We start from the raw sequence: 26,798 nt of genomic DNA on the forward strand, positions 1-26,798 counted from the left end.
ATTCTAAAACAAGTATGAACACATTATTTATCAGGTATTGACTTATGTTGCTTAGCTATCTCTTGAAAAATATAGGACAGCCATGTCCTCACCAATAACAATCATTAGATCTATTAATAATTAAATTGTGGTATCATTGAGACTAAAATGAGAGCATAAAACCCTTACATAACAAGGTGGACCGTAGTTTTCAGGCAATTGCCCACCTAATAGTTTGATTTAAAAACTTGTGGCTCCACCAAACTATTTTTTTTTGACAAGAAAGAGATAACCGACAGAATATGATCATTTTGCCTACAAATCAGAATTTAAAAACAATAAATACATTATTTTTGTTATGGTAAAAGTAACAACAATTCTGCAATGAAGTCAAGCAAATGTTCAGCCAGCTTCAAGTTGAAGGCTTTTCACATCTTTCATGTTCTCTGTTATTAATAAATTAGAGTGCAAGTCATCAACTGGACCCTTCCAAACTTCACATTGCAAGATCTCATAAATCGTGTGCTAGAACCTCTTTATTTAGACCGGAGTCTCTCAACCTCTACCATTGTTTGATAAGTCTAGGTTATGCCACTTCAGTTTCAGCACTGCCACCCCCACAGTTATTGTAACGCATTACTGAACAACTTTTCCAGGCCTGGCAGCAACACCTTGAATATTTTCAGAGATGCTGTTTCCAATCTTTCTTTATTCCTCTCTGTTTTCTTTTCAATTGGATATTGATTTGTGAGTTTCATATGTTTTGGCTTCTCATTTGCAGTGAAGATTTTAACCATGTGTTTGCTTCATTTTAATTTTAAATTGCTCTCATAATTTTAATTCGAGTGTGGTGAATGTTAAATATTTATTTAAAACAGTGTGAATTTTGGAAATCAAAAAATCGACTTAAATGTTCAAATATTCTATTTTTACCATTGCAATCGGTACGTAAGCATGTGTTATATGTGTTATCGTTTAAAATGTAATTATATATTATTTAATCTGTAAATGATTCTTACGTGTTACAATTAATTTGTAAATAAAAACTATATTTTTATAAAAACCTATTGTATGAGTTTTAGAAATTAACATTTAATATACACACATGCCACATATCAAATTGTTTGTACATGAAACTAATCATTAGATTGAATGTAATAGTCAACTTTTGAAATTTGAGAGACCATAAAGAAAGAACAGCATGTGCCTCAAAGACTCACAGTCTGTTTCAAGAGTGTTGTTGGAAAAGTATAAAAAATATTTAAATGAGTATTGATTCATAAACCATCTAACAATGCAACACTTCAGAGACACTCTTTTTATTTTCCTATCTATTTCTTTCTATCAGCCTCACATATAGTGGTCCAATCTTTATTCTATTTAAACACCAACAACAACAACAACAATACATTTTTCAAATCAAAATGAAGAGCTGTAGTGACTTATGAGGTGACAACTAAGATCATAGAAGAACATGCTACAAAATTTTCAAGTTTTATTCTAGTTGATGATCAATGGAGAGCAGTGACAGCATAACCAGAGTTGAAAGCCAAAGAAATAGTGGTTCTGGAATCTGGAGGAGGAACACAAGCATGGACATTTTCTCAACATCAGAACGTGAAGATGATGAAGAAGCTCTGAAATGGGCTGCAATAGAGAGGCTTCCAACGTATCTACGCATAAGGAGAAGCATACTCAACAATCCAGAAGGGAAAGGGATAGAGGTTGATATTAAGCAACTAGGAATCACGGAGAGGAAGATTCTGCTAGAAAGGCTCGTGAAAATTGCAGAAGATGATAATGAAAAGTTCTTGTTGAAACTCAGGGAACGCATAGACAGGTTTTGATTCTTTTCTCTTCTTTACTCTCACTTTCTATTTCCACCTCTCTTTCAGTTCTTCTCACTCACTCACTGATCATTCAAAATGTGTAAAGTTGAACTGTTGAAGGGGTTTGATGAAGTTGTGATGAATTTCAGACAAATTGTAGTTTTCATATGAAGTTTATGTTAGAAGTCTCACGATCCCATTGACTAGAGATAGGACATGGGTAAAGGGTAGAGCAACCCTCAACTCTTAAACCAACTTTTTAGTTGAGTTAGACCACCAAAATTCTAATACAATACCTATCCTAGATTCGTTTGTTGGTGAAGAGCTCCCATATTTGGGTCACTGCATATATCCAGTCGTCTGTAAATTCCATGCTCCAAATGTCCAGCCCTGGACGTGAGGTGGAGCAACCCTCAACTGTTGAGCTAACTTACATTCAAACGAGTTGAATTGTGATGACTATGTGATTTGAGAGTTGAATGGTTGAAGCTAAATTCCCTTATGAAACATGAGAATTTGGTAGATTTGAAAATTTTCAGGGGATTGGGATGCTTGGAAATATTATTGTTCTTTTGATCTCTTTTGCAGAGTTGGACTTGCTATTCCAACGGTTGAAGTTCGGTTTGAGCATTTCAGTGTGGAGGCACAAGTTTATGTTGGAGGAAGAGCATTACCTTCATTGTTCAATTTCTTTATTAATGTGCTAGAGGTAATTGATTCAACCAGGCACATACTGTGGCTGGTTTCTACTGTATTCTTGGATTTATCTCAGATTATTTACGAAATGATTTCTTTTGTTGTTCAGGGTTTCTTAAATTATCTTCATATAATTCCAAGTCCAAAGAAACAGTTGCGTATCCTTCAGAATGTTAGTGGAATCATAAAGCCTAGAAGGTGAATTCAAGTCAAGACTTTTCTGTTTTTGTTTCGCTAAAAATACACCCTTCAATTTTGAGTTTTCTTGTTCTGATGTTGAACATTTTTTGCAGAATGACATTGCTTTTGGGGCCACCAGGCTCAGGAAAGACCACTTTGCTGTTGGCGTTGGCTGGAAAACTTGAGAAAGATTTGAAAGTAAGGTGTCATCATTGTTGGGAGTGGAATAGTTTTTAACTGAGTAATTGTTTTTTAATCATAATAGCTAATTTCACTAGTGATGAAATCTCAGCATTCTGGGAGAGTAACATACAATGGGCATGAGCTGGATGAGTTTGTGCCACAAAGGACATCAGCTTATATAAGTCAACATGATAATCACATTGGAGAAATGACTGTCAGAGAAACACTAGCTTTCTCAGCTAGATGTCAAGGGGTTGGACAGAACTATGGTTGGTTTCTACTTTCTACATTTTGAGTTTTAAAGTTTTGTTAATCAGAGTTCTGAATTCCGCTACCCTGCAGAGATGTTGACTGAACTACTAAGAAGAGAGAAGCAGGCACAGATTAAACCAGATGCTGATGTTGACGCCTTTATGAAGGTGAGAAATAAGATTGAAAATGAATTCTTGGAAGTGCCAAAAAGAAGGCTTGAAGTGCCAAAAAGAAGTATTGAAATTGCATTATAAGGAAACTGTGTTATTTCTGTACATGTGATTCAATCAAAATTGTGCAGGCAGCAGTACTAGAAGGACAAAAGACAAGCGTGGTCACGGACTATATTCTCAAGGTAAAAGTGCAGATGCATAACAAGGAAAGGGGAATGTATATTATTTGAAAAACAAGATTTCATTTCTTCCTATGCTTACCCTTTTAAAATATTACAGATTTTGGGACTTGAAGTTTGTGCTGACATTATGGTAGGGGATGGAATGATAAGAGGTATCTCAGGAGGGCAGAAAAAACGAGTCACAACAGGTATTATTCTATTAATCAACATGACAAAAAAAGTTTAAACCAGAATAACAGAATTCTGAACTTGTAAAGAGTTTGATTGATGAGATTTTTGTTGTGGAAATATGAAGGGGAGATGCTGGTTGGACCTGTAAGGGTGTTGTTTATGGATGAGATATCAACTGGTTTGGACAGTTCCACAACTTTTCAAATAATCAGCTCAATCCGGCAATCGATTCATATTCTCAATGGAACTGCACTTGTCTCCCTGCTACAGCCAGCACCAGAAACATATGAACTGTTTGATGATATAATACTTCTAACAGATGGACAAATAGTGTACCAAGGACCAAGAGAAAATGTACTTGAGTTTTTTGAATCAATGGGTTTCAAGTGTCCTGAAAGAAAAGGAGTTTCTGACTTCTTACAAGAAGTATGTGTGTGATTTACTTATTCTTCCTTTCAAACCTTTTCTTTCTTTCATTGATGTAAAGTTACTTTTGTTCTCTTGTTATTGAATAGGTGACATCAAGAAAAGATCAATGGCAATACTGGGCGCGTAAAGATGAACCTTATAGCTTTGTTACTGTCAAAGATTTTGCTGAAGCCTTCCAGTTATTTCACGTAGGTCGGAAACTCGGAGACGAGTTAGGCAATCCTTTTGACAAGTCTAAATGTCATACAAATGCCTTAACCAAAAAGAAGTTTGGTGTTAACCGGAAGGAGCTGCTAAGGGCTTGTGCTAGCAGAGAATTTTTGCTTATGAAGAGAAACTCGTTTGTTTACATATTCAAAGTCACCCAAGTGAGAAAAATTCCAGAACTAAATCTGCTCATATTATCATCTGATTAGAAAATATAAAAATCATATCATATAAGAGTTTCAAACTTTTTCTTTCATATTTTTCAGCTTATTTATTTAGCTGTCATTACAACAACATTATTTCTAAGAACTAAGATGCATCGAGATACTGTGGAGGATGGAGGAACTTACATGGGTGCTCTTTTCTTCACAATCGTCGTTGCAATGTTCAATGGAATATCAGAGATAAATATGGCCATTATGAAACTTCCTGTCTTTTACAAGCAAAGGGACCTCCTTTTCTACCCTTCATGGGCTTATTCTCTTCCACCATGGATTCTCAAAATACCAATAACCCTCGTAGAAGCTGCAATCTGGGAATGCATCTCTTACTATGCCATTGGTTACGATCCAAGTTTTGTTAGGCAAGAAGTCACTATATCACAGATCATCAATTGATATTTAAGATATGAGTAACATTTTTTACTTTTGGAATCTGATGAGAAAATATATTGGCAGGCTTTTAAAACAATACTTGATAATCCTGTGCATTAACCAGATGGCATCTTCACTTTTTCGGTTGATGGCAGCATTAGGAAGGGATATTGTAGTTGCAAACACTGTTGGCTCATTTGCACTACTAGTAGTTCTTGTTTTGGGAGGATTTGTGATTTCACGAGGTACAAAAATGGTAATGTAACTTCAAAGTTTGTTGATGTAATGACCCTATCTTATGTTAAATTTGTTTTTTTGCGCTAGAGGATGTGCCCAAATGGTTTATATGGGGTTACTGGTCCTCACCACTGATGTATGGACAGAATGCTATAGCTGTTAATGAATTTCTTGGGCATAGTTGGAGAAAGGTAATCCCATTTGTTTCTAATGGTGAATCAATTCAATAATGACCTTTGGAAAGATGTGTTTATAATTCGTTGAATGTTGTAGGTTACTTCTAATTCCAATGAAACACTGGGAGTTTTGGTACTGAAAACTCGTGGATTGTTCACAGAAGCTTATTGGTATTGGATTGGAGTAGGAGCATTGATTGGTTATATTTTTCTATTTAATTCTCTCATCATATTGGCTTTGCAATATCTGAGTTGTAAGTACCATCTTTATCTCTCATTTTCAGCAGTAACCTTTTCTTGGACCTCTTTTCTGACAACTATAAGTTGCCTCTGCAGCATTCAGAAATAATCAGGCAGGGTTATCCCAGGAGAAATTGCTTGAGAGAAATGCTTCACCAGATGAAGAGTTCATTGAGTTACCAAAAAGAAAGAGCTCTTCTGGTGAGTCGTCAAGCTCTTGTTATAGTCTCTGTGTAGTTTGAAGCATGGTTTTCATGCCATAATATTTAACTATGATGACAACTCAGAAACAAAGATGGAAGACGAAGCAAGTATATCATCCAGGTCGTTTTCTGGAAGAGACAATGTTAAAGCTAAAAGTGGAAGGAGGGGCATGGTTCTTCCTTTTCAACCTCTCTCTCTCACTTTTGATGAGATATCATATTCTGTAGACATGCCGCAGGTACATTACATACATACTATGAAGATGTAATATTTCAACTAGTTGTTTCTTCAATTTTTAGCCCCTAAATGGACAAGCCGGTATAGCCAGCATTACCCCTTGTATATTTAGTCCTTCTCTTCATATAAACACATGAGCAGGATACTTCCATAACTCTATGTATCTCAAAGTCATGCTCATCTGTCTTTAATCCAACCTCCACTAGGAAAAAATGAAACCAAGGATTAAAACTAGGTTTTTTTCCCTACATTGTGATATTGATTGCAGGAAATGAAAAATCAAGGAGTTTTCGAGGACCGTCTTAAACTTTTGAAGGGTGTCAGTGGAGCCTTTAGGCCTGGAGTACTAACAGCTCTAATGGGTGTAAGTGGTGCTGGCAAGACTACTCTGATGGATGTTTTAGCTGGAAGGAAAACTGGTGGATATATTGAAGGAGCCATCACAATATCTGGGTACCCAAAGAATCAACAAACATTTGCTCGCATAGCAAGTTATTGTGAACAATTTGATATCCACTCACCTAATGTTACAGTTTATGAATCTTTGCTATATTCTGCCTGGCTTCGATTACCACGTGAAGTGGATACTGCAACTAGAAAGGTACAATTATCTTCTCTTCAAATTCGAGGCACGAAACTTGTAGTTTTAAAGTAAAATCATGTTTGCGGTTAAACCTCCAAGAATGACTTCTTTCCCCCACAAAAGTTACTCTCAACTTTGTAAAATAACCTATTTTTAAAACACATTGATTAACTTCTATTCAATTTCATGAGATGCAGATGTTCATTGAGGAAGTTATGGAGCTTGTGGAGCTAAATTCATTAAGAGAAGCACTTGTTGGATTGCCCGGTGAGACTGGACTTTCAACTGAGCAGCGCAAGAGACTTACAATTGCAGTTGAACTTGTAGCCAATCCAGCAATAATATTCATGGATGAGCCAACCTCTGGTCTTGATGCTAGAGCAGCTGCAATTGTAATGAGAACTGTGAGGAACACCGTGGACACAGGACGCACTGTGGTTTGCACCATCCACCAGCCAAGTATTGATATATTTGATGCATTCGATGAGGTAAAAAGTCTAACCATTGAGGTAGAACTGTTAGGATTGAGACTTTTCTCTTTCTTAGCTATAATAATCTAGTTGCATATATTATGACATAGTTGCTTTATGTTTTGGTAAAAGACTTAAGACTTACTTCACTGTTGGTCTGTTAAAACATTCTGCTTGTAAGACATTATGTGATAATTCATCATATGTAAACAGACTTGTAAGATATCGATGAAATGTTTGTAACATTCACTACTGCAGTTTGTAATTTTCTCTCTTCTCCTCCCTGTTTTCTTGCCCTCTTTTTCTCTGATTTCTGTTTTCTTTACAAGAACTCTTGTTTTTTGGGGGGGCTACATTGCATAGAACTAAGAACTTCAATTTCTAACGTGACAGCTGCTACTTCTGAAATTGGGAGGAGAGCCAATATATGCTGGTCCATTAGGCCGCCACTGTTACCAAATGATTCAGTACTTTGAGGTGAATCAATTGTAAATGAGATTTAGCATATTAGATACTTCTGTTGAATTTGTATATTCACTAAAGAGCTTGATTGGTATAGGATATTCAAGGAGTTCCTAAGATTAGAGATGGTTATAATCCTGCAACCTGGATGTTGGAAGTTACATCAGCAGCAACTGAAGCAAGTCTGAAGGTCAATTTCACAAATGTGTACAAAAACTCAGAACTACACCGGTTAGACTCATTTCTTTTACCTAGTTATGTTATGTTTAACAACAAAATGACAAGAATAAATCATCATTTTAATTCGAAAGATATGAAGTGGGTCACTTGGTCCTCAAAGATGGAAATTTTCATTTTCATCCCTCAGGTAAAAAAAAGGTTCAATTTAGTCCATGAAAGATAAAAAGAGTCGTCAATTTAATCCTTCTTGAGAAGTCTCACATAAACTAGAGTTGTGAACAGAATAGTCCTTATAAAGGGTAGAGCAACCCTCACTCTTTAGTTAGCTTTTAGGACAGGGTTAGGCCTAAGCTGAATTCTAATTTGGTATCAGAGCCCTCAAAAGCTTTTGGGGGTAGAGTTAGGCATAACCTGAATTCCAGTAATCTCAGAAAGATGAGAAAGTCGTTTGCTTTTAGTCACCTAAAGGATTAAATTGAGCGTCTTTTTATCTGTCAAGAATAAAATAAGTTTTTATCTTTCAGATACTAAGTTACAGACCTCACATGTTTTAGTATCAAAATAACTATCTAATCTGAAGAAAAATATTGGTAATTAGCAGTTAATTTGTATCTTTTCATTTTCATTTTGATATTTTGAATCAGGGCTGGCAGAGCGCAAAGTTTTGGTACCTGAGAAAATAAGATGCATATATTTCTCACCTTTAATTTTAAATTCTTAATGCAGCTGAGTTTAAAGATTTTAATGAATATGTTACTGATACTTCCAATTGTTTAGGAGAAACAAACAACTGATCCAGGAGCTTAATATTCCTCCTGAAGGTTCAAAGGATCTATACTTTGATACTCAGTATTCACAGACATTAGTGGCACAATTTAAAGCTTGCATATGGAAACAACACTTATCTTATTGGCGGAACACATCATATACTGCAGTTAGACTCCTATTTACAACACTAATAGCTTTAATGTTTGGGGTCTTATTTTGGGAGATTGGCTCAAAAAGGTATGTGAAATAGAAATACAACACAATGGCTCAAAGTGATGTGAAAATGAGATTCCTAACAATTCTTACCCCTTCATACCTTTATACTAATGAAAATCACAGGGGAAATGAGCAAGATCTTTTCAATGCAATGGGTTCAATGTATGCTGCAGTTACCTTCATTGGAGTTCAAAATGGTGCCTCAGTGCAGCCAATCATAGCAGTTGAGAGAACAGTCTTCTACAGAGAAAGAGCTGCTGGAATGTATTCAGCTTTGCCATATGCTTTTGCACAGGTATAGTAACAACTTCAATGCATATATTTCTTGAATAAAAGAAGTGATGGGTTATTTTTGCTCAATCAATCACCGGAAAGAACAGTGTTACAAACTTACAATATCACATAAAACCATCAATGTATCTTTACCCAATAGTTTAAGCATTTGGGTAGTTCGACCATGATATGGTAGTAGCCTCTATGGCTAAGTAATTTAAAGTTCAATCCTTATCCCAATGTTTTTCTAATAAAAAAAAGTTGATTTAAGCACAAGGTATATGAGAGTGTGTATTGTCCACTCAAAAGCCAATTGGGACCATGAAGAAATATGCACCATGGCTCTGCCAGCATATTGATAAGAAGCTTAGGAGAACCATACTACAAAAGCTAGCTATTGTAGTTGGAGATGCCAAGACCTCCTTATAAACCCTACATTAGAATCTCATACTTCCAATGTGGGACTCAAGTCACATTCCTTGCAATTGGGTTCACCCACGCGAGTAGGCGGTGCACTAGCTCTTTGACTAGTCTCGGGCGAGCATTGAAATGCCAACATCACCACCCATGGTGGAAGGCTCTGATACCAATGGATAAGAACCTTTGGAGAACCACACTACTAAAGCCAATTGTTGTAGTTGGAAGGCCCAATGCCTTATAAACCCTGAATTAGAATCACATACTTCCAATGTGGGACTAAGTCTCATACCTTACAATCGGGTCCTAACAATGTTTAAGGGCAATGACCTTTTGTGTGAGAGAATGTGTTAATAATATAATATAAAAATTCATTCACGTGTTTCCACTCTATAATTTAAACTCTAGAGATAATTGTCCATGACAGTTGAACTTAACTTTTGTATTACATTGGTAGGTGGCTATCGAGCTTCCCCACATCTTGGCTCAAACACTTGTATATGGAATTGTAGTTTATGCCATGATGGGATTTGATTGGTCAACATCAAAGTTCTTGTGGTATCTTTTCTTCATGTACTTCACTTTCTTGTACTTCACCTTTTATGGTATGATGACCATGGCCATTAGTCCTAACCCACACATTGCCGGCATATTGTCATCGGCATTCTACGCAATATGGAGCCTTTTCTCAGGCTTCATCATTCCCTTATCTGTAAGTTACAACCTTTGCTGAATTTTTTTTTGTTTTAATGCATGACAAGAATTAAATTTGAAAATAAAAACAATGGCAGAGAATACCCATATGGTGGAAGTGGTACTATTGGATTTGCCCTGTTGCATGGACCATAAATGGATTGGTGACTTCCCAATATGGAGATGACATGGGAAAACTTGAAAATGGTCAACGTATTGAAGAATTTGTGGAGAGTTACTTCGGATTTAAACATGATTTTCTGGGAGTGGTTGCAGTTGTGGTGGCTGGTTTTTCAGTGTTGTTTGCACTCATCTTCACATTTGGGATCAAAGCATTCAACTTCCAAAAAAGATAACATCACTCCCATGTTACTCTAGGAAGCATAATGCTTAGTTTTCCAAACAATTTACTGAATTCTGAAAATTTCATTGTAAGATTCTTTGATTAATAAATGGCTCCAAATTTAAATGCTAGTTGAGTTTGTAAATCTAAATCATACTATAAGAGGAAGTATGGGGACTGTAACCACAAGTACACTTCAATGTGACAATCATGTTCGAATGAGGTAAGACTGCTATAGATCGCAAAGCTTTTCCTAAACTAGTTGATCTGTGGGGACTGTATCCTATGTAATGAGATGATCACTCGAGATAAATCTCACTATCCCAATTTTTTTTTCTTTCAACATTAGATGGTTAATATTTCCAATGATTATGTCACTCCGAAATATCGAAGCGTCACAATGATGTTAGAAAAATTGTAGATAATATGTTTTTATTAGCGTTTTTTGTTGCTCTTGGGAGGGCAGATTGATTTCGTCATGGACCGCACGATAATTGTAAACACTCATTTTTATCCTCTCTTCATTATTATTATTATTATTATTATTATTATTATTATTATTATTATTATTATTATTATTATTATTATTATTGTTTGTTTTAACTTATTTATTTGTTACAAAACTAAAAAAACATAAAAAGATAAATACAATAAGTTGTTAAATTAAAATTAAAAAAGAAGAAGAAAAGGAAGTTACGAAAGTAGCAAAAAAAAAGAAAAGGAAAGAAAAGAAAAGAATGAAAAGGGGAAGCAGGGAAATCGTAATAGGCAAGAGTGGCGGTGGCATGTTGTACTTGTAGGAAATAGGGAGATGATGTGAAAATCGGACAGCAGAGGATGCAGAAGATAATATTGCAGGTTGGAAAACTAACTTCGCAAGGACACTCAGAGATCATTGCAGAGCTTGCTTATGGAGCTTTCCAACCAGGAATTACAGAGAAGAAGGCTTCACTAACCAACCAGCACCAGAACCTAAAGAAGCAAGGGGTAACACTCTATACCAGGTTCCACTTATCATACACATTTTCCTATCTGTAGTCTGTTGTTTATTCTGTGATTGAAACCTGTCTACTCTGTTTTGCTTTCTTCCTCTATGCTGGCTTGCATGTTCCTTAGTTTTCAAAATGGCTAAGTAAAACTAATTTGAAACCGGGTATTAGCATTCCAGTGCACATTAACATCAGCCCCTTTCTTCCCTCTTGTCCTCTCGCCGGCTCGCCGGAGAGTCTTCCACCGCACCGATTCCATCAAGCACCAAGGGACAAAAGATACCGAGAAGGTTAATGAAGGGGAGGGACTAATATTGACTAATGGATTAATTAAATGATTGCTAATTCACTGATGTCAGTTTGTTAAAATATGCCCAAGCATGATAAGGTTACATGTATTTGAAATGCAAGATAACTAGTTGATTGGTTGATTAATAGATTAGTTAGTTAATTTAATCATATTGGAACATGTATAGGAAATTTGAATAATGTAAGTGCTTCACCCCTTTTGTGGTTTCAAATCTCAGTATACTCTCTTCAATATAAATTTGTGGTGTCTTTTTGTACTTATGTACCTCAAAAATTTAAAGATAACAACCCTTTTTTAAAAAATAATTTAGTAACGGTAATGTAATATCATTTCTATCCTTTACTTTGACTATTCGTTTGGTAGTAAAAATTCTAAAGATATACTTCATAAACAATAATAGATTAAGACGTCCTTTGCCTATAAAAAAAAACATAAATCATTGACTACCCATTTGGTAGGATGAATTATAAAATGGACAACTGCGTAGAGTGTTAGTCAAAAACCGATAGGTGAAGTGCTTCGCCTTATTTAGGATAGTGGCTTTCCACAACTTCCGACACGGTCTCCTTTTTGTTCCTGAATACAGTGATACACCGACCTCACCGAAAAAGTACCATGCGTACTCCATTTCCAATATATTTAATCCTCCCTACTGCGCCATGACAATGGGATTGCCATGATAGTTGTTGCTTCCAAGGGGTCAAACAGTTGGGCATTCATGTTATGATTCCACTATCTTGTGTTTTGATTGATGAGATTCGCCACAAGAATATCTTCCAGTTGTGGTTGCATTTCTGTACGCACCTTCTCATCCCCCTGCCCAGGTAGCCAAGGATTGTGCTAGAATATAATTTGTCTCTCATTTCCATCCTGCCACTGAAACCCATCTCTAACTACATTAATAGAACTCTATGCTTCGCGATACATAGCTTAGCTGGAAGCCCAGATCAGCATGCAAAATATATTCCTGGGAAAGTATTTGGCTTTCCATGTTTCATATAGTAAAGACCCAGGCATACACATTAACCTCCACACTTGTTTTGGAAGGAAAGCTTGATTAATAGCCTCGAGATTTCAGAATCCCAAGTCCCCTTTCGCTTTTGGCCTACACAGTTATCACCAGCTTATCCAATGTAGCTTCTTCTCATTCTCCTTCTTTCCCCACCAGAAAACCGCCATGGAGCTCTCAATTTCCGAGCATGTTCTTGTCGGTAGACGAAAACAACTTATGACATAATTTGGTATCGCCTGGGCTACCGATTTCAATAGAATCTCCTTGCCCACCTTTGATAAAGACTTGTCTTTCCAATCTTTCAGTTCCCTTTACACTCGCTCATGGATTTCATTGAAAATAGCCTTCTTCGATTTTGCAATGATGGTGGGAAATCCCAAGAACTTGTAATTGACATCTACAATTAAGGCTCTCCTTTCGATGTAAAATGGTTAGCTTTTTGTTGCTACGTACTGATCACTCATGCTTTTCTTTATCTCCTCTTAAGCTTTGTTCTCAAAGCTGTGATAAATTCATCCCAAAGCTTTCAAAAAAAATGACAAACGTCAAAACACCCACCAGACAACCCCCAAAGCATAACAATCTCATTAAACTCCTTAAACCCCTAAGTAGGGGTGAACATGGTCGGGTAAATCCAATGAACCCGCCCAACCCAATCCAATCCAATAGAAAAAATGCGGGTTAGATCGGGCAATCGGGTTAGTCAGATGGATTTCGGATTCAGTTCAAATCCATCCAACCCAACCCAGAATCCATACATATAATAATAATTTTTATAACTTTACTCATACTTGGAGTGCTAGTGTCGGAGTGATGACTTTTTGAAACTTTGAGACTTAAGTATTTGTAGTTATTTGTCATATTTGAACTTAGAGTATTTGTTCGTAGTTATTTGTTACATGTTTATATATAGTTATTTGGCATATTGGAGAAATCTAAGTTCTAAGTGTCATGGCATGACATTTAGTGTTGTTTTTCACTCTTTAGATACTATTTATATTAGATTGTTTCATGTCATTTGATAATGAAGTTTTATGTTTTCATGATATTTGGCTATATGTCATTTATGTGGTATTATTTCTATAACTTTTTGTGTCTTTTTCATGCTATTTAGTATTATAACATATTTAGTATTTTTTATAACTTTTTCTGAATTTATAATAATTTTTGCAAGATTTTTTAATATTTCATATATATTATTATTTTAATATAGTGACCCAATAAATCCATCCATCCCAATCCAAACTTCGTCGGGTTGGTTTGGATCGGGTCCGAAGAAGAAATTCGTGAAATCCAACCCAACCCAACCCAGACAATTTTGATCGGTTCGGATTTTATTTTGACCAAAATCCATCCAACCCAACCCATGTGCACCCCTACCCCTAAGCATCAATGCCTATGAGCCTCTAGCAAGGACGAAATCTTAATTCCTTGCCTACAAACCAAACTCTCTTCACTCTAGTCGTAACCCTATCATCGCCTGGAAGTGACTTGTCTTTTCAATCTTTCAATCTTTCAGTTCCCTTTACACTCGCTCATGGATTTCATTGAAAATAGCAGCTTCTTCGATTTTGCAATGATGGTGGGAAATCCCAAGAACTTGTAATTGACACCTACAATTAAGGCTCTCCTTTTCGATGTAAAATGGTTAGCTTTTTGCTGCTACTAATCACTCATGCTTTTCTTTATCTCCTCTTAAGCTTTGTTCTCAAAGCTGTGAAAAATTCATCCCAAAGCTTTCAAAAAAAATGACAAACGACAAAACACCCACCAGACAACCCCCAAAGCATCAATGCCTATGAGCCTCTAGCAAGGACAAAATCTTAATTCCTTGCCTACAAACCAAACTCTCTTCACTCTAGTCGTAACCCTATCATCGCCTGGAACTGGCCCAAGAAAATCCCATGGCTGCTTGTCCTTCTTGTTAAACTCCCATTTGGCCGACCATGCTTCGATTAGCCTGTCCCTATGCCTGTTTCTCCTTGGTTCGACGATGTCATCCCCTTTGCAGCACCATCATCAAAATGATCGTTCCATACCTACTACTTATGTATTTGGGGCGGATTCCTCCATAATCAACACCTCTACATTTCCATGTTGAATATCTTAGTCTCCGACACCTCTAGCTCAAGAGACTCCTTCTCTTTCGAAGTCGGCCCATCCCCTATGTCTTTGATATGAACAACCTCGCCTTGAAACTCGTTCGCTGTCATTTTTTGGACGTAACCAAAGTGGATGTGGACGATCAAACGAAAGCATAAGCTTGACCCAAGATGAGAATCTGTTTTATAGACAAATGTTAGTTGTATGTAAATTAGTACAAATTATCTCTCATTGAGGTTCAAACCCTGATCATTCACCTGCAATAACCCTTCGCTTAACCATGTGAGCTAACAACCCTACCCTTTGACCCACTAGTTAGAACTCGAATACTAGTCTCAAGAATAAAGAGTCCTTCCATACCAAGCATGATGTTGCCAATAAGGACGTCCATAAATACTGGGCCCATAATAACTCTACTAATAAAGAGCATATTCCAAAACTGATCATTAATAGGGGAATGGTAAGTTATTCCTTCCTTTAAAACCAGATTCTTACCGTAACAGTGAGGGAGCAAATCTCGCACCTCTCCACTCAAAAAATCTCTTAATGCAATTTAGATTTTTTTTCATAAATGTTAATATTTTTTGAAAATAATAAATGTTAATTTAAATAAAATAAATTGTGTAGTTCTACATTTAATAAGACCAGTGATTTTTTTTTAAAGAAATATCAATGATCACTAATAACTAAATATTACAAATAAGTTGTCGGTTCAAGCGGTACATGTTTGATTATCCTTAACTTAAGCAAAGTCTCGACTTCGATCAAGTTTTGTCGATGGAAAAAACTCTCGTGGGGAGAGTTAGGCCCACCATGATGTGAATGTTCCTGACTCGAATAGGATTGCCTCCGGTGGAGGACACCTGTGTTACACAAAAAAGTTTAATAACTAAATATAATTGTCATAATTATTTTCAGTAACTAATATAATTAGTTTTTTTTAAGTAAAGTCAAAATATTTTGTTTTATTTTATTTTATATTTTTCTTTTTCTTTTCTTTTCAAAAAATAAAATATTATCAAATATATTTAAAGTTTTTTAACTAAAGTTTTAGTGGATTCATAATGTAATTATAACTTTCGGGTTAAATAAGGTTTTGGTCCTTGTATAATACACTTAGTTTGAAAATAGTAATTTCACGCAGCAAAGACTAAAGATAGTCGTGTTCTTACTTGGTTTTGGTCTCTGTTGGAGGTGGTGGTGGCGGTTCGGTGACCTTACCACATGACTTCACTGGTCCTACATAGCTCGTATTTAATAAAGTTTAGTTGGGTTTTTTTTTCTTTCAAATAATATTTTCCACCCCAAATTAACCTTAACCTAACACTAATTAACCTAACCCAAACTAATCTCAAATTAAATCTCTAAAGTAAAGCCCTCAAATGAAATTGAAGAAGAACGCCGAGTTTGAAGAGAAACCCATGCTCTTGAGCTTTTTGCAAGAACCATCGACATTAAAATTTGTCCACCCTTCCTCAACGTGTGCCATTATTGTATCTCTAAGCCTTGCTGTCGTAGAAGTATTGAGAAATCTCGCAGCAAATATAACGTGGACTCAGACCCATTATATATCGTGGGAAATCTCCAAGCCACAACGTGTACCTTCATCTAGAATATCATGACAAAATAGCATGCAAAATCACAGTTAGCAAGAAAACAGAAGCTAAGGGCTTCGTGGGTATTCATGTTGGGGCCATCTCTGACATGTTGCTGTGACTTACTTAGTGGGCACTTCTCTGAGGAACTTTTGGTCTTGATGGATAGGTACTGGAAGTTGGTTTGTGTTTGTAACATGGTTCATGGTTTTTGTTTTGTGGGTTGCTCGTTGATGGGGGCTGTATGGGGGGTCTTTGATTATTTGATGGGCTATTTGGCATGTTTTCCTTACTGTATGGTGCCTCTGTGGGTAGCAGATTGGGTTTTGCCTTGCTGATTTTTGTTTTTTCTTTCTTGGTCCCTCCTTCGTTGTATTATGAGATTGAGTACCCCTTGTACTCATATTAATACAATTCTTTGCTCATAAAAAAAAAAAAAACAGAAGCTACAATTTGGTCAAACTTAATTAATATGCATTAAAATATGCGTATCAAAAATTATGATACTTCAATCAAGTATCATAGAAGAACTTGCTGATTGGTTCATCATAGTGGTTAAATTTGTGTTTCAGGAGGTGTTTGGGGGTTTTACTTTGGGGTTTTAATTTGAGTTAGGTTAATTTGAGAATTAGTGTTATGTTAGGGTTAATTTACGATAATTTGGGTGGAAAATATAATTTTAAAGAAAAAAATCAAACTAAGCTTCATTAAATACGTGGCATAGTCATATAAGATCGGTGAAGCCATGTGACAAGATCATCGGACCACCACCTCCGATAAGAATCAAAACCAGGTAGTTTCTTAAAAAGTAGGGACCATATTCAAACTTTGCTTTGAGGAGGGACCATTTTCAAACTAAGCGTGTTATACAGGGACCAAAACCTTATTTTAACCCTAATACTTTCTATAGAATATATCACTATTTCTATTTGATTCCAAATTATTAAAATGATAATATAATATTTCTAATGTATATCATAATATATATTTTTTTATAACCAAATGTCAATTGTTATTGTTAGTAATGTAAGTAAATTAGTCTCTTCTCAGCGTTTAAAACCTAGACCCTTCACATTTCATCATACCAACCCTTATGTCTCATAAGTCTTACCACTTGGGTTAATCCTCGGGGACTATCATAATATATATTAATTTTCCTAATCCTTATTTTTGTGCTAATCTTATTACTATTTATTAAAAAAGATTAATTATATTTTAATTTTTAAATCAAATAGTAATTGTTTAATATTTTCATTCATTCATTGTCAAATAATAATCATGGATGGTCAAGATTAAAAGGTAAAAGTCATGTGACATTTTAAAAACGTCACATGACATTTTTAAGTGGTCATGTGACCATTAATTAGTTTTAATCTTGATCATCCATAATTAGATCTAACGGTCGTGATTTATTCTCATTTTCTCACATAAGATCACCTTTCTCATATGATACATCATCATATTATATATATATTATATAAATATATTATAATAGATAATAATATATTATATATATTATATTATATATTTATTATCTAATATATATAATATATAATAATATATTATATATTATATTCTATATGTATTATATAAATATATTATATATATTTATTTTAAATATTTAAATATTCTTAATTTTTAGCTGAATTATAGTTAATATAATTAAAATTTAAATATTTTCAATATTTGGTCAAGGAACTTTAACTATTTAATATTTTATCTATTAATATGTAATATAATTAATACTATATTACTTAATATTTTTATATACAAAAATGGAAATATTACTTTATTACATTTTATTGTTTTTAAACTTCTTTCTCAATTTATGAATAATAATTAACATTTAAATAATATCAATGTTTTACTTTTTTATATGAGGAATTGAGATATCTTATAATTATCATTTAATATATTTAATAATATAATATTATTGTTTTTTTAAACAATAAATATTATTGTTGACTAGTCTTTATTTTTTTGAAACATATTGTTGACTAGTCAAATTTCATGAAATTTATCATTATTTTATTATTTAAATAAACGCTTCCCTCCATAATTTCCTCATACGCCCAACCTTTCCTTTACCATTACCTTTATATAGTCCTCTTCTCTCTTAATTTCCGCGACTTCCAATACTAGCCATTTCTCACGTTTTATGTAAGATTTTCGCTTCTTGTTTTCATTTCTGGCCTCTGATCACACATGCAAGGTAGAGCTAGAGCTCTAAGCTCTTTTTGAAACTCTAGGATTCATGCTCACTTATCACCGTTTGGATGTTGTTAGATTGATCACTTGATGCCCCTGAATGTGAAGATGGTGAATAGGCTCTGAATTGGTCTGGAGTAAACGTATCTACGCATTAGGAGAAGCATACTCAACAATCCATAAGGGAAAGGGAGACTCGTGAAAATGGCACAAGAAGATAATGAGAAGTTCTTGTTGAAAATCAGGGAACGCTTGGACAGGTGGTGGCTTCTTTTCTCTCACTCACGTATCATTCAGAAAGTGTAAACTGAAGGGGGGATTCTCTATTTTTTTTTTAAAATCCATGTTTAAATATGAGTACATGAATGGCATTCTCAAGTCATGTGTCATACATAGAACCAAGGTTTTAATGTCTATTTGGTTTTCAGTTTGAAAGTGTTTTCACCCAATGAAGATCCAAAGTCTCTTTCATGTTGGGGGCATTGTAATATATGATCTCGAATTCCAATGTCTCAAACAGACTTCCAAATTATAAACCAAACACAGCCTTAAATTGTGGGTCATGGGTGCAATTCTCAATAATTTCATGTTTGGATCAACTTCTCGTTCATCATACAAACTTTGAAAAGTTACTCACATGAGCTTCTCTCCTAAAATTGATTCTAGCTTCAAAAATAATTGTAGAAGAGTTTGTAAACATGTCTGATAGTAGTTTCTGTATTTTAGAATTGAATTTTGAGAAAGAGAAGATGTTGAGTAAAACATTTCAATATTTCATGTTTTGATCAATTTCTCTTTCAATTATGAAACTCATAAGTTACTCACATAAGCTTTTCTCCGATATGATTTTGGCTTCGAAATCGATTATGGGAGGGTTTCTAAACATGCCAGATAGTAGCTTCTGTGGTTAAAATTTAAATTTTGAGGAAAGAGAAGCCGATGAAAACATGTTGTAAAACTTTTCACATAGCAACAGACATGAAGTTCACATTCATGATTCAACAAGTTAAACAGTGTTGACTCAGTGATTCGAGAGTTGAATTGTTGAAGTACAGTTTTTTGCAAACATGTTCAAGTTCCAAGGCATTCTTGACATGAAAATTTGGTAGTTTTGAATTTTTTCAGGGGAATGGGATGCTTGGAATTATGATTGTTCTATTGAACATTTTTTTTTTGCAGAGTGGGACTTGATATACCAACAGTTGAAGTTCGGTTTGAAAATTTAAACGTGGAGGCACAAGTTTATGTTGGAGCCAGAGCATTGCCTTCATTATTCAAATTTTTTGCTAACGTGCTAGAGGTAATTCAGCATGTCACTGGCTGTTTCTAGTTTCTACTGTATTCTTTGATTTATCTCCGACTATTTAAGTATTTATGAAACGGATTCATGTTTTCTTCTTTTCTTGCTAAGGGGTTCTTATATTATCTTCATATAATTCGGAGTCCCAAGAATCAGTTACATGTCCTTCAGAATATTAGTGGAATCATAAAGCCTCAAAGGTTAGTGCAAGTCCTTTCTTTTTTGTTCGACTAGAGTACATTCTTCAATTAGGCTTTTTCTTGTTCTGATGTTAAACATTTTTTGCAGGATGACATTGCTTTTGGGGCCACCAGGCTCAGGAAAGACTACTTTGCTGTTGGCGTTAGCTGGAAAACTTGGGAAAGATTTGAAAGTAAGGCGTCAGCATCATCATTGTTGCGAGTGGAATAGTTTTTTGTTGAGTAATTATTTGTTAATCATAGTAACTAATTTAGCTAGTGATGAAATCTCAGCATTCTGGGAGAGTAACATACAATGGTCATGAGCTGGACGAGTTTGTGCCACAAAGGACATCAGCTTATATAAGTCAACATGATAATCACATTGGAGAAATGACTGTCCGAGAAACGCTAGCTTTCTCAGCAAGATGTCAAGGAGTTGGACAGAACTATGGTTGGTTCTTACTTGTTACATTTAGAGTATTAAAAGGAGAAAGATAGGAAATAAATAAAGAAGCAAAACCATTTTAGATAAATCCCAAATTCTTAAATTTTCTTAATGAGTTTTGAATTCCACTACTCTGCAGAGTTGTTGACTGAACTACTAAGAAGAGAGAAGGAAGCAAAGATTAAACCAGATGCTGATGTTGATGCCTCTATGAAGGTGAGAAATAAGATTGGAAAAGAACTCTTGGAATTTATGCTTGAAATGCCAAAATTATTGCATTATAAGGAAACTGTGCTTAAATTGTGCAGGCAGCTGTACTAGAAGGACAACAGACAAGTGTGGTCACTGACTATATTCTTAAGGTCAAAGTGCAAATTCATAAAATAGAAAAAGGAATACATATGATTTGTGAAACAATATTGGGTTTTTCTTATGTTTTCCCTAAAATATTACAGATTTTGGGGCTTGAAGTGTGTGCTGACATTATGGTAGGTGATGGAATGATAAGAGGCATCTCAGGAGGGCAGAAAAAACGAGTCACAACAGGTACTATTCTATTAATCAACATGACAAAAGAAAGTTTAAACCAGAATTTTGAACTTGTAAGGAGTTTGATTAATATATATTATTTTTTTGTGGAATAATGAAGGGGAGATGCTAGTTGGACCTGTAAGGGTGTTTTTCATGGATGAGATATCAACTGGTTTGGACAGCTCCACTACTTTTCAAATAATCAACTCAATCCGGCAATCCATCCATATTCTAAATGGAACCGCACTTGTGTCCTTACTACAGCCAGCACCAGAAACTTATGAACTGTTTGATGATATAATAGTTCTAACAGATGGGCATATTGTGTACCAAGGACCAAGAGAAAATGTGCTTGAGTTTTTTGAATCAATGGGTTTCAAGTGTCCTGAGAGAAAAGGAGTTGCTGACTTCTTACAAGAAGTATGAGTATGATTTACTTATTCTTCCTTTCAAAACTTTTCTCTTTATCTTATTTATGTATTTTTTTTTTGTTCTCTTGGTATTAAGTAGGTGACATCAAGAAAAGATCAATGGCAATATTGGGCATATAAGGATGAACCTTATAGATTTGTTACAGTCAAGGATTTTTCTGAAGCATTCCAGTCATTTGACGTTGGTCAGAAACTTCGAGAAGAGTTGGCCAATCCTTTTGACAAGTCTAAATGCCATCCAAATGCCTTGACGAAAAAGAAGTATGGTGTTAACTCAAAGGAACTGCTGAGTGTTTGTGCTAGCAGAGAATTTTTGCTTATGAAGCGAAATTCCATTGTTTACATATTCAAAGTCACCCAAGTGAGAAACATTCAAGCACTCATGCTTCTCATATTATCTGATTTAAAAAATCATGTCATATATGAATTGAAGTGTTTAAATGCAGTGTTTCATACTTTTCTATGTACTAATGCATGTCGTATTCCTCGTTTTCAGCTTATTTTTTTAGCTGTCATGGCATCAACATTATTTATACGAACTAAGATGCATCGAGATACCGTGGAGGATGGAGGAGCTTACATGGGTGCTCTGTTCTTCACAGTTAGTGTAGCAATGTTCAATGGAATATTAGAGCTACATATGACCATCTTGAAACTTCCTGTCTTTTACAAGCAAAGGGACCTTCTTTTCTATCCTTCATGGGCTTATTCTCTTCCACCATGGATCCTCAAAATACCAATAACCCTCTTAGAAGTTGCCATCTGGGAAGGCATCTCTTACTATGCCATTGGCTATGATCCAATTTTTGCTAGGCAAGAAGCCACTACAACACAAATCATCAACTATTAATTAAGCAAAGAGCTAATTCTTTTGGATTCTGATGGAAATTTTTTATTGGCAGGCTTTTAAAACAATACTTGATAATTCTATGCATTAATGTGATGGCTTCTGCATTATTTCGATTGATAGCAGCATTAGGAAGGGATGTTGTAGTCGCAAACACTATTGGGTCCTTTACGTTACTAGTAGTTCTGGTTTTGGGAGGATTTGTGATTTCACGAGGTACAAAAATAGTAATGTAACTTCAAAGTTAGCTGATGCAATGATCCTTTTTAATGTTTTATTTTTCCTATTTGTGCTAGACGATGTGCACAAATGGCTTATATGGGGTTACTGGTCCTCACCATTGATGTATGGACAGAATGCTATAGTTGTCAATGAATTTCTCGGGCATAGTTGGACAAAGGTAAATGTCATTTGTTTCTAATGTTAAATAAATTCAAACAGAAATAATAAGTTTTGGATATAGATATTTATGTGTTGTTGAATGCTGTAGGTTATTCCTAATTCCAATGAGACATTGGGAGTTTTGATATTGAAAACGCGTGGGTTTTTCACAGAAGCTTATTGGTATTGGATTGGTGTAGGAGGATTGATTGGTTATATTTTTCTATTTAATTTCCTCTTCATCTTGGCTTTGCGATATCTCAGTCGTAAGTACCATATTCATCTCTTCTTTTCAGCTGTGAACTTTGCTTAGGCCTCTTTTCTGACCACTAATTGTTATGTCTGCAGCACTCCGAACGGATCAAGCAGGGCTATCCAAAGAGAAATTGCTCGAGAGAAATGCTTCAACAGCTGAGGAGTTCATTGAGTTACCAACACGAAAGAGTTCTTCTGGTGAGTCAACAAGCTCAAGTTATAGTCTTCGCGTAGTTTGAAGCATGGTTTTCATGCCATAACATTTAACTGTCATGACAACTCAGAAACAAAGATGGTAGAAGAAGCAAGTATATCATCCAGGTCGTTTTCTGGAAGAGTCAATGATGTTAATGCGAGAAGTGGAAGGAGGGGCATGGTTCTTCCTTTTAAACCCCTCTCTCTCACTTTTGATGAGATATCATATTCCGTAGACATGCCGCAGGTACATTACATACATACTTTCAAGATGTAATATTTCAACTAGTTGTTTCTTCAATTTTTAGCCCCTAAATGGACAAGCCAATTGGTATAGCCAGCATTACCCTTTGTATGTTTAGTCCTTCTCTTCATATAAACACATCAGCAGGATACTTCCATAACTTTATGCTCAAAGTCATGCTCATCTGTCTTTAATTCAACCTCCAGTAGGCAAAAATGAAACCAAGGATTAAAACTAGGTTTTTTTCCCTACATTGTGATATTGATTGCAGGAAATGAAAAATCAAGGAGTTTTCGAGGACCGTCTTAAACTTTTGAAGGGTGTCAGTGGAGCCTTTAGGCCTGGAGTACTAACAGCTCTAATGGGTGTAAGTGGTGCTGGCAAGACTACTCTGATGGATGTTTTAGCTGGAAGGAAAACTGGTGGATATATTGAAGGAGCCATCAAGATATCTGGGTACCCAAAGAATCAACAAACATTTGCTCGCATAGCAGGTTATTGTGAACAATTTGATATCCACTCACCTAATGTTACAGTTTATGAATCTTTGCTATATTCTGCCTGGCTTCGATTACCACGTGAAGTGGATACTGCAACTAGAAAGGTACAATTATCTTCTCTTCAAATTCGAGGCACGAAACTTGTAGTTTTAAAAGTAACATCATGTTTGCGGTTAAACCTCCAAGAATCACTTCATTCCCCCACAAAAGTTACTGTCAACTTGATTAACTTCTATTCAATTTCATGAGATGCAGATGTTCATTGAGGAAGTTATGGAGCTTGTGGAGCTTAATTCATTAAGGGAAGCACTTGTTGGATTGCCGGGTGAGACTGGACTTTCAACTGAGCAGCGCAAGAGACTTACAATTGCAGTTGAACTTGTAGCCAATCCATCAATAATATTCATGGATGAGCCAACCTCTGGTCTTGATGCTAGAGCAGCTGCAATTGTAATGAGAACTGTGAGGAACACCGTGGACACAGGACGGACTGTGGTTTGCACCATCCACCAGCCAAGTATTGATATATTTGATGCATTTGATGAGGTAGAACTGTTAGGATTGAGACTTTTCTCTTTCTTAGCTATGATAACGTAGTTGCATCTGATGACCTAGTAGCTTATGAATATGATGACTTAGTTTCTTTATGTTTTGGTAAGTGTTACTTTAGTATCACAAGCTTTGGCTAGTAAGACCTTGTCATCTGTCAGTATATGTAGACAGACTTGTAAGATATTATTGATGTTATGTTTGCAACATTCACTACTGCAACTTGTAATTTTCCCTATTTCTCTGATTCTGTTTTCTTTTGATTTTATCGGGGTTACTTGGTATAGGAGTAGGACTAAGTACTTCAATTTCAAACTTTACAGCTGCTACTTCTAAAATTGGGAGGGGAGCAAATATATGCTGGTCCATTAGGCCGCCAGTGTTCCCAACTGATTCAGTTCTTTGAGGTGAATCTTGTCTAATGAATTTAGCATATTAGTTTCTGCTGCTACATTAGCATATTCACTTTAAAGCATGATTACTATAGGCTATTCATGGAGTTCCCAAGATTAGAGACGGTTATAATCCTGCAACCTGGATGTTGGAAGTTACATCAGCAGGGACTGAAGCTAGTCTTAAGGTCAATTTCACCGATGTTTACAAAAACTCAGAACTACACCGGTTAGACTCCTGTCTGATACCTTATTTTGTTTTTCTTAGCAACATGACAGTTTTGGTATGCTGAGAAAATAAGAGGCACATGATTCTCAGATTTGATTTTAGATCTCTAATGCAGTATTGTTAAAAGATTTTAATCAATAAGTTACTGATACTTTCAATTGTTTAGGAGAAATAAACAACTGATCCAGGAGCTCAGTACACCTCCTCAAGGTTCAAAGGATCTACACTTTGATACTCAGTATTCACAGACTTGGGTGGCACAATTTAAAGCTTGCATATGGAAACAACATTTATCTTATTGGCGGAACACATCATATACTGCAGTTAGACTCCTATTTACAACACTGATAGCTTTATTGTTTGGGCTCCTATTTTGGCAGATTGGTTCCAAAAGGTATGTAAAATAGAATAAAACACATTGACCCGAATATCACACAGAAACTGAAGTGATGCGTAGATGAAAGTCGAAACAATTCTTACATATTCATACCTGTATATTTATGAAATCACAGGGGAAAGGAGCAAGATCTTTTCAATGCACTGGGTTCAATGTATGCTGCAGTTAACTTCATTGGAGTTCAAAATAGTGCCTCAGTGCAGCCAATCATATCAGTTGAGAGAACAGTATTCTACAGAGAAAGAGCTGCTGGAATGTATTCAGCTTTGCCATATGCTTTTGCACAGGTATAGTAACAACTTCAGTGTACATATTCCTTGAACAGAATTAGTGATGAGTTATTTTTGCTCTCCCAATCACAGCCCAAAGGAAAGATTAGTGGTATGATAGTAACATCTATAACTAAGTAGTTTAGACTTTAGAGTTCAATTTTTATTGCTCTGTGTATGTAATAGAAAAGTTGAATTTAAGTACAAGGTGAATGAAAACAATTGGGACTTCGGCAAAAGTTGCACCATGCCTTCCCACCAGATTGAATTTTAAGGGCAATGGGCTCTTGCATTGGAGAACATGTTAGGAATATAATATAAATCATTCATGCGTTTCCATCCAATAGCTTAAACGTTTGTGATAATTTGTTCATGACAAATAATCATTCATGTGATATTAGAGTTGGAACTTAAGCATTGTCTTATATTTGCAGGTTTGTATCGAGCTTCCTCACATCTTGGCTCAATCCTTTATATATGGGATTGTAGTATATGCCATGATGGGGTTCAATTGGTCATCATCAAAGTTCTTATGGTATCTTTTCTTCACGTACTTCACATTCTTGTACTTCACCTTCTATGGTATGATGACCATGGCCATCAGTCCCAACCCACAAATTGCCAGCATAATATCCTCGGCATTTTACTCAATTTGGAGCCTTTTCTCAGGCTTCATCATTCCCTTATCAGTAAGTAACAAGTTACAACCTTTGCTGATATTTTTTAGTTTAAGGCATGACAAGTACTAACTTTGAAAATAAAAAACAATGGCAGAGAATGCCCATATGGTGGAAGTGGTACTATTGGATTTGCCCTGTTGCATGGACCATAAATGGACTAGTGACTTCCCAATATGGAGATGACACGAGCAAACTGGAAAATGGTCAACGTATTGAAGAATTTGTGGAGAGTTACTTCGGATTTCATTATGACTCTCTGGGAATGGTCGCAGTTGTGGTGGCTGGTTTTTCAGTGTTATTTGCACTCATCTTCACGTTTGGCATCAGAGCATTTAACTTCCAAAAAAGATGATGATACACTGCCATGTTAATCTATGAAGC

At 35.5% G+C, this 26,798-nt stretch overlaps 2 protein-coding genes across 3 annotated transcripts; both read left to right on the forward strand.

Moving 5' to 3' along the window:
• Positions 1-1,305: 1,305 nt before the first annotated feature.
• LOC130716891 (pleiotropic drug resistance protein 1-like) lies at positions 1,306-10,504 on the forward strand. Of its 2 annotated transcripts, XM_057566924.1 has the most exons (24): positions 1,307-1,819; positions 2,397-2,517; positions 2,614-2,702; positions 2,798-2,882; positions 2,977-3,136; positions 3,210-3,286; positions 3,421-3,474; positions 3,572-3,662; positions 3,770-4,071; positions 4,161-4,442; positions 4,548-4,864; positions 4,959-5,119; positions 5,199-5,302; positions 5,385-5,541; positions 5,624-5,728; positions 5,815-5,969; positions 6,237-6,569; positions 6,749-7,039; positions 7,415-7,498; positions 7,581-7,714; positions 8,441-8,668; positions 8,771-8,942; positions 9,795-10,049; positions 10,129-10,504. In XM_057566924.1, the coding sequence occupies exons 1-24, from the start codon at positions 1,494-1,496 to the stop codon at positions 10,384-10,386; spliced, it is 4,341 nt and encodes a 1,446-aa protein (XP_057422907.1). In that variant the 5' UTR covers positions 1,307-1,493; the 3' UTR covers positions 10,387-10,504. The 2 variants fall into 2 exon arrangements, with proteins under 2 accessions (XP_057422906.1, XP_057422907.1); XM_057566923.1 differs by having other exon boundaries at positions 1,306-1,819; positions 2,397-2,702.
• Positions 10,505-19,770: 9,266 nt separating this feature from the next.
• Positions 19,771-25,761, forward strand: LOC130721407 (pleiotropic drug resistance protein 1-like). Its single transcript, XM_057572208.1, has 21 exons — positions 19,771-19,890; positions 20,002-20,090; positions 20,179-20,263; positions 20,364-20,523; positions 20,657-20,733; positions 20,826-20,879; positions 20,973-21,063; positions 21,167-21,468; positions 21,559-21,840; positions 21,976-22,292; positions 22,382-22,542; positions 22,623-22,726; positions 22,817-22,973; positions 23,056-23,160; positions 23,247-23,404; positions 23,673-24,005; positions 24,157-24,447; positions 24,774-24,857; positions 24,938-25,071; positions 25,238-25,465; positions 25,584-25,761. The coding sequence occupies exons 3-21, from the start codon at positions 20,180-20,182 to the stop codon at positions 25,759-25,761; spliced, it is 3,300 nt and encodes a 1,099-aa protein (XP_057428191.1). The 5' UTR covers positions 19,771-19,890; positions 20,002-20,090; position 20,179.
• The last annotated feature ends 1,037 nt before the right edge of the window (positions 25,762-26,798 follow it).

The sequence above is a fragment of the Lotus japonicus genome, chromosome 5 (genome assembly GCF_012489685.1).
Source record: "Lotus japonicus ecotype B-129 chromosome 5, LjGifu_v1.2".
In the NCBI taxonomy this organism is placed as follows: Eukaryota; Viridiplantae; Streptophyta; class Magnoliopsida; order Fabales; family Fabaceae; genus Lotus; species Lotus japonicus.

What these genes read in the sequence shown, in the direction of transcription:
- LOC130716891 (XM_057566923.1), top strand. Translation starts at nt 1,494, where the DNA reads ATGGAGAGCAGTGACAGCATAACCAGAGTTGAAAGCCAAAGAAATAGT. An exon ending in GGCTTTGCAATATCTGAGTT is followed by an intron (nt 5,542 to 5,623) that starts GTAAGTACCATC and finishes TTGCCTCTGCAG; the next exon opens with CATTCAGAAATAATCAGGCA. An exon ending in TATTTGATGCATTCGATGAG is followed by an intron (nt 7,040 to 7,414) that starts GTAAAAAGTCTA and finishes CTAACGTGACAG; the next exon opens with CTGCTACTTCTGAAATTGGG.
- LOC130721407 (XM_057572208.1), top strand. Translation starts at nt 20,180, where the DNA reads ATGACATTGCTTTTGGGGCCACCAGGCTCAGGAAAGACTACTTTGCTG. An exon ending in TCACTGACTATATTCTTAAG is followed by an intron (nt 20,880 to 20,972) that starts GTCAAAGTGCAA and finishes AAAATATTACAG; the next exon opens with ATTTTGGGGCTTGAAGTGTG. An exon ending in GAAAAAACGAGTCACAACAG is followed by an intron (nt 21,064 to 21,166) that starts GTACTATTCTAT and finishes GGAATAATGAAG; the next exon opens with GGGAGATGCTAGTTGGACCT.